Source organism: Myxocyprinus asiaticus, chromosome 9 (assembly GCF_019703515.2).
Source record: "Myxocyprinus asiaticus isolate MX2 ecotype Aquarium Trade chromosome 9, UBuf_Myxa_2, whole genome shotgun sequence".
Taxonomy (NCBI): Eukaryota; Metazoa; Chordata; class Actinopteri; order Cypriniformes; family Catostomidae; genus Myxocyprinus; species Myxocyprinus asiaticus.
In genome coordinates, this window is record NC_059352.1 from 2949263 (window position 1) to 2961464 (window position 12202).

Sequence of the window (12202 nt, forward strand, 5' to 3'; positions counted from 1 at the left end):
AAGACATATAAAACAATTGTTTCAAATGACCGTTACTGTTAAAAGACATGATGGTCATATTTAATTCTATATCACCCTAATCAAAGTATGTGATACTGTGAGCAATAGATGACACAGACAACACCAGCATTAGCCCCTATTAATAGTCTTGGCTCCTGCCTTGACTTCACAGGGAGCAGTAACTCTGGGTAATTGTATTAATAAAATCATCTCTCTGCAGAAAACCGCACTCCATTTTCTAGCCCATCCGTTATGGCTTCCCATTTAGACATCAACTCCTCTCACACACACACACACACACACACACAGACACACACACACACACACACACTTAATGAATTACATCAGAATCTACGAGTCGCCTGTATCTCTGAAAAATGCTACACCACACTAGGGCCAGGCGATATAACTACAAATTATATCTCTATAATTTAAACTTTTTAATGATATTTGATATCTAGATATTTATGTATTTGCTCTAAAATGGCTTAATTGACTTATGTCATAAACCATCATTTTGTCCAAACAGCCATTTTGATTAAAAATGTTTAAAGCAAATTGTAAAATATATCTTAAATAATCCTTTTTCACGAAATAAACACAACGAGGAAATAAGTGTAATAATTTTCGTGTATGCACTGATACAGCAATATAGAAATAAACAAAATATGATTATACGTTTTCATATATACTTAAAATACCAGAAGCGAAGCTGAGACTTCTGTTGAAGTTTTAGAGTGATGATGCAAATTAACCGTTAAATTGTTTACTTGAAAAAATATATTTTGAACTGATCAGTTGTTGTTATTGTTTTCTTAACATTGTATCGCAACCTGCAAGGGAATTACATTTTACTTACATTTACTGGCAGAGGCTTTTATCCAAAGTGACTTACAGTGCACGTATTACAGGGACAATCACCCCGGAGCAACCTGGAGTTAAGTGTCTTGCTCAAGGACAGAATGGTGACTATGGGGATTGAACCAGCAACCTTCTGCTTAACAGTTCTGTGCTTTAGACCACTACCCCACCACCACTCTGAATTGTGCTGCAATTGTGGGGGTCTCCCTTTTACGTAAATCTCTGGGAGATTTTACACTGGTGTGTATAAATGGGTGTAGTTTATAGTGTGTGTGCTTTTCCCACTATTCTCCACAAAATTATGAATTGTTTCCACTGTGTTGACTTGTTGTTGGGCTCCATCCTATTTGGTCTGTTCACGCACATCCGCACTCCTCAAAAACCTGTAAGAACCTCGCTCATGTGTTTACATGGCCACATTATGCTGCGTTCTTGAGGAGAAACCTAGATGCGTTAAACTGCTTTCTTTTAATCCCTTAAGCGTCATTAGGAAAATCGGTGTTCTTGTTTACATGACGTTTCAGAATGCCACTTTCTGCAAAAACCCTGGAATAAACCATTTTCTTAAGTGCATGTAAACGTGGTCACTGTAATATTTATCTGATCTCATGAAAATTACGTGACTTTGGCTACATTTTCTCTAAATGATATTACTTTCAGCCATTACAGGTATCGTGGCAGTTCCGAGGTGAAATATCCATTGTGTGGTGATAAAAAACAAGTTAAATGTTCTCCCAAACAGACAGTGGCAGATTTAGGCATGGGCAACATGGACAGCCGGGAGTGGGGGGTTGCTGAACTGGGGCTTCGCCCAGGGTGCCATACAAGCTAGAACTGCCACTACAAACAGATGACATTAAAGGTTAATGCTCTATCGAGTTTTAAATTAACAAAACTGACCTATCTACCCTAAACCTTAAACCTACTGATATTGTCAGAAAAAACAAATGTGAGATGAAAAATGCAATTTTGTGGTGCTTCTATTACACTTTTGGCTCAGTTCAGCTACCGTGCTATTTGATAGAGGTTTGTGTGAAAGTGAATATAAGTTATTGTTGTTGTAGAGCCTCTAGTGTTCATTTCACCAGTAAACTGCTGGGCAATTCCAATATTATGGATGTGACATTTGCAGTGAAAATGTGAAATTTCACTTCATATATAAAGTACTCATTACTAGAATATCAAACAATTTATATGTATAATCATAGACCCCTGCAGACAGAATCCAGACATCAGAAACGTTTCAATCTAGACACGTTTTCTTTTTAGATCAGGAAACGAGCTTGCGTTACAGATGTGACAAAAATGGACACCACTTTTAGGAGAAAAAAAAAAATTGTGAATTGAAATGCACAATCTAGAAATAATAATAGCCACCAAATGTAAAAGGTTTGGCTCTCCAAAGAACAAGTAATATTTTTTTTTTATTAAATGTAATTTTCACATAAATGGGGAAAAACTGGCATTATGGATGTGACATCTCTTCATTATGGACGTGACAGTTGTGAAAGCAGCACTTACATCATAACGGAAAACCATACAAAATGTTTTAAAATCTGCAGACTTTGACCTCTGAGACATGTGATATTAAATTATAATAACCATCAAGGCTGCATGATGAATTGAAATAAGGTTGAAATCGGCATGTTGACATTGTTGTGGAATTGCCCTGCCGCGATACGTACATCAAGGCACGTAAAAATACTTTCGCAAAAATGTCAATAGCTCATACTGGCGACTCGCAAGACAAGGAATGATTCTGACACTAGTCTAATGACTGAATAAAAGTGCAATCATATCATGAACATTCAATATATCACCTAGACCTATACCACACCTGAGCACAGACTCACATACACACCTCCTAAAACACTGTCACACACACACACACACTGGTCCCTGATAAGCATTGCTAATGTTGCCTAAAGCAAGAGTAACCCGCTGAGGCGATAACAAGATCTAAGACAGCACTTTAAAAGAAATGGTTTTAGTTTGGCCCACATACTGTAGATCAAATTTGAGATTTGCGGCCAGACTTGTTCTTTATCTGTCCTAGTCAACTATCTTAATGGTATCCTTCTACTTTTTGCAATTGCATTTGAGAATTCCATCATTTAGATGCATGCCACATCTACCTTTCTTGGCTTATGTTGTGCTGCTATGGATTTCCCCCTTGCATCCTCATGGAAAAACAAACAGTTTTAAGAGTGCAACCAAAAGATATTAATGTACCAGAGGACGAAACGTACCTTTCCGACGTACAGCGGTTCTGTGCCGGTGTATTCCTCCACGACAAAGAACTGATTCCACACCCAGCCTCTCTTTACTCTTTCGTGGAACATTGGCGATTGATCGGGATTTCTCCCAGATATTCCAACACTAGTCCTTACGGTCTGAGCAGATAGCCATCCAAAGCACTGCAGAATCCCCAGAGATATTGCCAAAGCCTGGGCTCCTGCTCTCCAATAAGGAGCCATCTTTAAAAACACTCTCTCACTCTACATGGGGCAGAAGTTATAAACTCGCTCAGGATGAAGTTTCTGGATGAAACTGCTTGAGGAAAGTAAACTTCAGTGAATTTATAAATCCAATGGGATGTTTGTCATTTTGTTCAAATCAAAGATGCCACTGATTTCTCAAAAGTCAAGATTCCATTTGAGATGGATCCTTCTTGTTTGTTAAAACTTTCTTTGTTAGGTTTTTCAACTGTAGCAATTACCATTGAAGGTCATTGAAGAACTCTCTCTGCTTGTTTTGAGTTTTACTATTGCTAGTATATACAGCTATTGGAGACAACCACTAAAATCAAGACAGACACATCAATAAAAGTTGTTCTCTGGTTCTCTGGTCTCAACAATCCCATTGCAGTTATTCCGTAAGTGATGTATGGAGTCTTCAAACCTTTTAATCAATGGCCAACGCTTCCAGAGCCATATTTTTTTTTAGGACAGGACATAATCCAAGAATATTCTCTTCGCCATTTCAGCATGGCCCCTATTTCCAACTTGGCATACTTTGCATCCAAAAGAATCCTTAAATACAATGGATCCAAAAGTGTAATAAAGTAACTTTGGAGGCCACGCTATCCTAAATTAGAGTGTTCATGGTGAGATCCATGGGTTGGAGGATTTAATGAATTAATGTTGTAGCTTCCTCGAGATGGTCTCTTCTACTCAACCTGCAATTATCTGCTTTAAAAAGTGATGGGGAGTTCATGCTGACCCAGGCCAATAGACACCTGTAATAGAGCAAAAATAATTGATTAGAAATATTATAGTGATATTTTGTCACGCCAGTTAAAACTGCTATAAGCAATGTTAGCCAAAAGTTTTACCAGTCTTATGCTGCCTTCAAGTCCTTGTGAAGTTCTTACCAGTTCACAAATCATTATAGAGGGAGACTTCTTGTACACTTCTCGTAACTTTGTCCTTTTGTCAGATTTTCACATATTTTTTTGCTTTAAATCAAAGTTTGTAATGTTGTGATTCACTTTGGTGCTAGTTGGTTTGGTTCATGGCTTACAACTCTTTTAAAAAGGATTTCATGAAATTCCCATGGACAAAAATGCATAGGAAAAATACTTCCAAAATCAAGATGGCTGAAAAAGTGGGTGAGCACTGTAGCACTCTATTATGACGTGATGTGCATTCAAATAAATTTGTTTGAAAAAATTGACAAGTTGGCCAATTATATATTTCTCTTTTTAACAAACTGACAAAGAAAGGAAGCTTTTTAGAATTAATGCCACAAAATGAGTTAAACAATAGACATTAGGTGTATAATTGATGCTTGCCCCAATAGTGGGGCATGTTGTCACTTATATGGGGTAAGTTGTCACAATGGAACTGGCCATTAAACCATTGGCATAGGTTTCATCAGAACATTGGTGGGGACACTTCCCCCCATCAACCAACCACATATATACAGTATATCATAAAAAGTACAGAAATTATAAAGCACAAAATGTCCATTAAACTACAACAAGAGAAAAGGTAATCTAATATATATATATATATATATATATATATATATATATATATATATATATATATATATATCAAACCAGTTTTGTGACAATATGATCCAACTTCACTTTCATAAAAAATACCTTTGTCCTCAGCACACGATTAAACCTTTTGTTAAAAATCTGCATTCGTAATGTAGTTGATTCTTGCCTTGTAATGTATCAGTTAAGCTTGCCTGTTTTCCCAAGAACTATAACAAGAATATAACAATAGGGAAAATTAACTTTTTTCTTTTATCTTATTGTTTCAAACCAACATTCACAACCGCTTCTAGAGAAAACACATATTTGCACAATTTGACTTCTGACTCTAAATCTTACCATTAATGAGATATACAGTAGCCCTAGTGACAACTTCCCTGTGCATACTTTCTACCCTTCTCACGAACACAGTGTTTTTACTGGAATGACGCACAATGGCAAATGTCGAGGAGAGAGAACGAGCGAATGAATGAGGGGCATCTCTTTCGTGTGCTCTGGCCTGAAGCCCGTCGTTCGGTGGTGATCTGTCTCTGGCTCTGGTTTCGGACTGTCACGGCCCCTGCTCTCCATCTGGCGCCTGACCAGAAGTAGCAGCCATGTTTTATAATCAATCCATGACCTAATAGGTCATGAATGAGTGCGTCTGGCTTGCCAATAGTGTTTTTGGTGGTAGCAGAGGCATTACGACTGTATCAGAGCACTCTGTGTCACTCAGCTTCAAACAACACCAGCCTTCGGCACTCACCAGACTAGTACTGAAACATGATAATTAACATTGTCCTAGTTAGTCTCACGTAAACAAACATTTGACTAAACGACATAAGGCCTGGTTCACAATGCAGCTTATTCTGCCCAAGAATATTCCATGTCAAATCAACCAATTTTCGGAGACTTGGTGAATTTCCAAATGAATGAGACTCCAAAAATGTAAAAAATAAATAAATAAATAAATAATAATTTTTTTTTTTTTTTTTTTTTAATTAACGTCCTCTTATATTCTGGTTCAGAACAAACATTTTGCATCTTTATTTGTAAGGCCCTATATGATTAAATCCATAGATATGGGGCTCTCAGTGTGGCTCCATGTGTTAATTGTTAAATGTTACCCATTTTCAATGGTCGAAATCCAAATGTGGGTCATGAAAAAACAGCATAAGGACTGGTCCACATTGTAGCTTATTCTGTCCAAGAATCGGGTGACCATTTAGACAGGAAATATGTAGGGTTATTCCATGTCAAATCAATCAGATTTCAGAAACTTCCCTAGCTAAAATGATAGATTTTGTAATACTTTTTTAAGAAAGATATAAGTTTATCTTTCTTAAAAAAGAATTAACAAAATCTATGATGATGACGAAAGCCAACATATTAAATGTCACAGATCAGTATTAACTGAGTAATCCATTATTTCTTAGAGGGGGGTCAAAAGAATGTTTTCACTTATGATTTGGAGCAAAACTACAGGTCACAAAAAAATAACTTTAAAAAGGAGGTGCATCATTATTTTATTTTTACACAAAGATACGTAGGTCTATTACTAAAATCAGTTGATTGCAGCACCCCTTGTTGCATTATATGCCAATAGTAAAAGTCCATAGATGGAAGAAAACAAACAAACATTTTTGTGTGATGTTTTTAGTTAGAGTTAGAGTGCCTATTACTCAAGAAGTATTAAACACATCTTTTTTCTCCCAATTTGGAATGCCCAATTCCCAATGCACTCTAAGTCCTTGTGGTCGCATAGTGATTCGCCTCAGTCCGGGTGGCAGAGGACGAATCCCAGTTGCCTCCGCGTCTGAGACAGTCAACTCGCGCATCTTATCACGTGGCTTGTTGAGCACGTTGCCACGGAGACATAGCGCGTGTGGAGGTTTCACGCCATCCACCGCGGCAACCACGCCCAATTCACCATGCGCCCCACCGAGAACAAACCACATTATAGCGACCACGAGGAGATTACCACATGTGACTCTACCCTCCCTAGCAACCGGGCCAATTTGGTTGCTTAGGAGACCTGGCTGGAGTCACTCAGCACGCCCTGGATTCGAACTAGCAAACTCCAGGGGTGGTAGCCAGCGTATTTTACCACTGAGCTACCCAGGCCCCCTTATTAAACATATCTTAATATCCTTTTAGATTATGATTTAGAACAAACTTTACTTTTTCTATCTTAATTTTTAAGGCTCTATAAAGTTAAACGCCAGAGATATAGGGCTCTCAATGTGGCTCCATCCATAAATAGTTAAATTTGACTCATTTTCACAATCAAAAACCAAATGTGGGCCACATGGTATAAAGCCAGTTTTTCTTGTCCAACAAAACAATGGTTCTAAAGTAAAAATAATGTTGAAACTAGAAATGTAACTTTATTTATTCACATAAAAACAAAAGTAAAAATTTGAATTTCAGAAAGTGCATCTACAAATCTCTGGAATATATCATTAGTGGTTTAATGATACTCTGAAACTCTACTGTAATTGTACTGATTGTCTGTCAATCGTAGAGATTACAAACTTGGTGGGAAAGTGGGAATAGAGTTTGCAGACTAAGAAAGTTCTCTCCAGTTTTTGTTTACAATGCATCAGATATCTCCAAGAGAGCCAGTCCCTTTTAGTTAATTTATTCCTGCAATATACCCCATCGTAATAAGAGGCAAACTCTCTATACTCTGAAATGTTCAAGAGAACGGAATGAGGGCGATTTGAGGGACAATTTCACACAGCTTTTGCCTTTTCTGTTAACTGCCAAAGGATTTAGAGTTATGAGCAAACAGCCGAGTTTGGAGAACTACTTCAATAGAGAGCATACACCCCAAAAAAATATTTGATACAAATGGTTTATAATTAATCATACAAACTTGCTCAAGTCTAGTATAAGAGTATCCGTTAGCAAAAGGGGCAGGAAAACTCTAGATAGTCTAAAATGAATTAATCTCCACTCGCCCTAAACCATTTTTCTTTGAGGAAAATAGGGAATAAACAACATTACTTTGAAGTCAGCTCGCTAGAAAAAAAAACATTGCACACTAATAGCAAACATGAAAAATATTATGTTTGATTAATCTAATGTAAGCATTAGCTGTTGATGCATTTGACTGATAATTTTGATTGACATATTAGCACAAGTACCATCCATTTAAAGTCATAACACAAAATTGTATCGGTTTTCTAATGTTATTCTGTTTGTAATACTGTTACTCTGTATAAAAACAGTTTACACATTTTAAGGATGAGTAGTTAGTACCTATCTTATTTTAGATGATACGTGTGACCCGAGTCACCGCTCGGCCTGAGATGCTAGTTGAAGCAAAGCTAAATGTCAGACATGTCAAAGCCCCTCAACATCAAAACCAGTGAACAGTTAGTGCAGAAAACTTCTGTCAATAGTAATATCAGCCAAAGAAGAATATTTCCAGTAAAATAACTAGTTTGCACAAGCTTAAAATATATAAATCTTTAGGCTACTGCAGGTGGCTAATAAGCTAAACAAGCTACCCTGTTCCAAACTGTGAGTGTTTATCTTTAAAAACTCTGGCAGACGTGGTCAAAAGGACTTCGTGGTTTCACTCTTTACCACCTGCTAAGATGCTTGTAAGGGTACTGTGTAGTCAGCTTCCGATAGGTTTGATCCTACTGCTGTGTACAGTAATTGCACATAGCCCACTGGTATTTTTAGCGATAACTGTGGCCCAAATGCCTTTATAACCCCTACGGAATGTATTAGGACCATATGTATTTATACATATTTTTAAAATAAAGCTATGTACATATACATACATGTATGTTTCATATATTTTAGTTTGACATTTTCTGAAGGGTTTTTACACATTACATGTGGTGAACTGTAGTCTACAAAGTATTTTCCGTACATTGCATCACCATATCTGTTCTCTGGAAATTGAACCCATGGCATTTGTGCTGTTACCACCAGTAGCTATAACATACATATTATATTATAATATAACTATTTAACCCTTTAAGCTTGGATTGGCCCACTGGGGAAAAAAAAAAATAATTATCAAAATATTAATAACTACAGTCTTGACCAACACAAAATAGGTATTGTTTTAAAGCTTAGAAGCCGTAATTTACAATCCATGTAGGCATTATAAACAAAACTGAACCAGTGCATTGAAATTTGCAGACAAATCAGAAGTATTTTGTTTTGGTAATTTATTTAAAAATTGCACTGTACATATTATTGTAAATGGTTAATTGATCAAATAGCCATGTGTCAAATGTCATTGAAAAGCTCTCAAAAAGTAGAATACAACCAGCCTATTTGTTTTACTCACAGACACAAAATATAGCGAGTACTAGTGAAGTAAATGCCTTTAACATCCATGTTACATGTAAACAGGTGATTTCTCTTATATCTTTACGAAAAATAAACAGAACATAAAATATTAGAGGAGGCGATTATCTTTAAAACTAGCCCACACACAACATAATCACATGCATAGGTCATTCGATAATCCACACAAAGCACAATGTGCATGAAGCACATAATGTGCTATCTGGCAAAAACATTTTAGCTTTCCTGGATCAGATGACTTCATCTGAAATTATATAGTACTTTGTCCAGCGACATGGAATGCTTAACCAATCGTTTTAGAATTTAGATCACTGCAACCAGAGGTGGAAGTCATCCAAATATGGGCAGAGAGGATTGTTCACTCTAATTAAATATGGCCAGTAGGGGATGGGGCCAAGCACATGACATAGAATGGAACTGAATGAGATCTTGTTTCTCATGCCTGCATGCTTTGGAGAGAGAGCATACCTTTAGCCATTGTTGTATTTGCATGTGTAATTAGTTATTATGTACAATTATTATGTTTTATTTGTTTGGAGAGAACATTTTTGGACATGAGGATAAATTATTTTTGTAATACAATAACTTTTGTTTGCTTTGTCATATCAACACACAATCAACAATAATTTACCCTCTTTGTTTTTTTTTTTTTTTTTTCTTTCTTTTTTTTTTGTAGCGTTATAAGCATTTAATTTTGGGCAAGCCTCTGTAACACTGTAACTGTATCTAACCAACTGAATTGATTAGACATGTCAAACTAACCAAACTGAACCTCTTGCAGTTAACTACTTGCTAGCAATGGCACATGCAAACTGCTTGTTACTTCAAGACGTAACCCCAGCACTATTTCCTGTCATAGGATAACACATATCCTGAAGAACAATTCCCTGGCCTCGTCTGCAGGCGCTGTAATCTTTTAGCCTTACGGTTGTGACACTTCGACCATGCTAAATGTTGTTGTTTTTCTTTCATTCTGAAACCCTCAAAAAGACCATTAATCATGTTCTCTGCCCAATGGCACTTCGGCTGCTGCAGTGCAATTGGGCCATTGCTTATCTTCACCTCCCTGACCACTGTTTGTTTTAAGCATTAGGGTTACCGCTCTGATGCATTGAATTAATTTATTAACGCTTTTATCCAATTAGTGCTCCTTCATGCTATTAATCAGATAGCCCCCTGTGTAAGTCTCTCGCAGTGGGCTGCAGCGACGCAGACAGATGCTGTGAGTTCAAGTTCATGATATATAAACCCCCCTCTTCACTCACCAAACGCACCTGGCTGCCTTTCACCGAAGACATTGCTCTTGGGCTTAACACATTTTGTTGGATTCTTGCTGAGTACAAAGTTTCCACTGTGAGAAATGCTTCTCAGGTAGATCACCTACATGTAAGTGTATTTGCATGCTGCAGTCTTTTAAAATACAAGAAAAAATCAAAGAATCTGCAATGACTTAAAAATAATTTTGTGTCATGAAGGACAACAAATTTACTGTTGCACGGATGCATTCATTTAACAAGAATAAGAACCAAGGATCAATACAGTTGAAATGTAAATTAATGTAAAATAAATTCTGATCTATCTATTTAGGGCCCAAGGATTGAAAGTACAGAGACCCTATTTTCTTCTAAGGATATGATTATAAGGGCCCAAGCACTGAAAGTCCGGAGACCCTATTGTTCTTCTAAAGATATGATTATAAGGGCCCAAGCACTGAAAGTCCGGAGACCCTATTGTTCTTCTAAGGATTATTATTATTATTAGGGCCCAAGCACTGAAAGTGCGAAGACCCTATTGTTATTCTAAGATTATTCTTTTTCTTCTTCTTTTCAAGGTTTTCGGTACTTTTGGGGTACTTAACATGCGTGAAAACTCTAGAAAGTTTGCACACACATCAGAGTTGTAGCACATCCCTTTTGAGCTACCATCACCAAACTTTGTACACATATAGATCTCATCAAGCCAGACAACATTCGTGCTGACAGTCATAAGCTCGGCCTATCACATTTATGTGGCTATTATGGGTCACGGACATAGCGTCACTAACTGGCAGCAGGAATGTATGGCACTTTTAGCAGACTTTGAAATAGTCCTCCTAGTGATTTACATGAATACAGCTACCAATTGATAGGTCGGCATGCAAGTAAACTCAATAAAATAAATAAAGAATTAATAAACTGCCAGACCTTTCCATTCTGTGCATATAGGTCGTAATGGTGTTAGACACAACAGCAACACAATCACAACCAAGTGTGCAAATAAACATGAAGTGCACGTGACTGCCTGCTGTTGTCCTTGAAGCATGCAATAACCTCAGCTTATTACGACCTTATTAAAGAAAAAGATTATAACCCCATAGATAACTTTGTTGCCTTGCACAGAGGTGCTGACTGCATCTCGCATGAAGAGATTGTAGGCCAATGTGAACATCCAACGTGACCGCCAGCTGGTGCGCCGCGAAGTGCGGCGCTTTGAACAGAGGCTGTGTGAACTATCGGTCGTCATGTTTAACCTGAATTGCTTACAAAATTGTTTAGAATAATGTCAAATGTCAAGTGCATGATTTACACATATGCACGGATTTTCTGATAGCCTAACCGGATGGAAATTGACCCATGGTACTTAAGCCCATTATCGCTGCTTGCAGCTATATTTATTCTTCTTAATGTTATATTTTCAAGGCTTACTGTACTTTTGAGGTACTTAGCATGCGTGAAATTTCATGATATTTTGCATACACATCAGAATTGTTGGCCATTAGGCCTGAGCAAAAGTTGACACATGGGCAGTGGCGTGGGGGGACTATGTAGCAGCCACCTTGAAAATGAGCATGTAAAGTGGGCTCTGTAGCACCGTCAGTTTCATCTACAGTCACCAAACTTGCTACATATATAGTTCTCATCAAGCTGGAACAACTTTCAAAATTACAGTCATTAGCTCCACCCAACAGGAAGTCGGCTATTTTGGATTGAATGTGAATTTTTTGAAAATTGCAGGCTCTGAACTTTTGAATACTCCTCCTAG

At 37.3% G+C, this 12202-nt stretch overlaps 1 protein-coding gene and 1 long non-coding RNA gene across 2 annotated transcripts in view; both read right to left on the bottom strand.

The window, feature by feature from the left end:
• LOC127446005 (cadherin-22-like) overlaps positions 1-3501 on the bottom strand; it is a 146148-nt gene extending 142647 nt beyond the window's left edge. Inside the window, exon 1 of the mRNA XM_051706592.1 lies at positions 3111-3501. Within this exon, the coding sequence (XP_051562552.1) occupies positions 3111-3338 (228 nt within the window). The 5' untranslated portion in view covers positions 3339-3501. The remainder of the gene's footprint in view (positions 1-3110) is intronic.
• A 200-nt stretch (positions 3502-3701) lies between these two features.
• Positions 3702-12202, bottom strand: part of LOC127446033 (uncharacterized) — a 138217-nt gene continuing 129716 nt past the window's right edge. The window contains exon 3 of the long non-coding RNA XR_007898089.1: positions 3702-4099. This is a non-coding gene — a long non-coding RNA (uncharacterized LOC127446033). The remainder of the gene's footprint in view (positions 4100-12202) is intronic.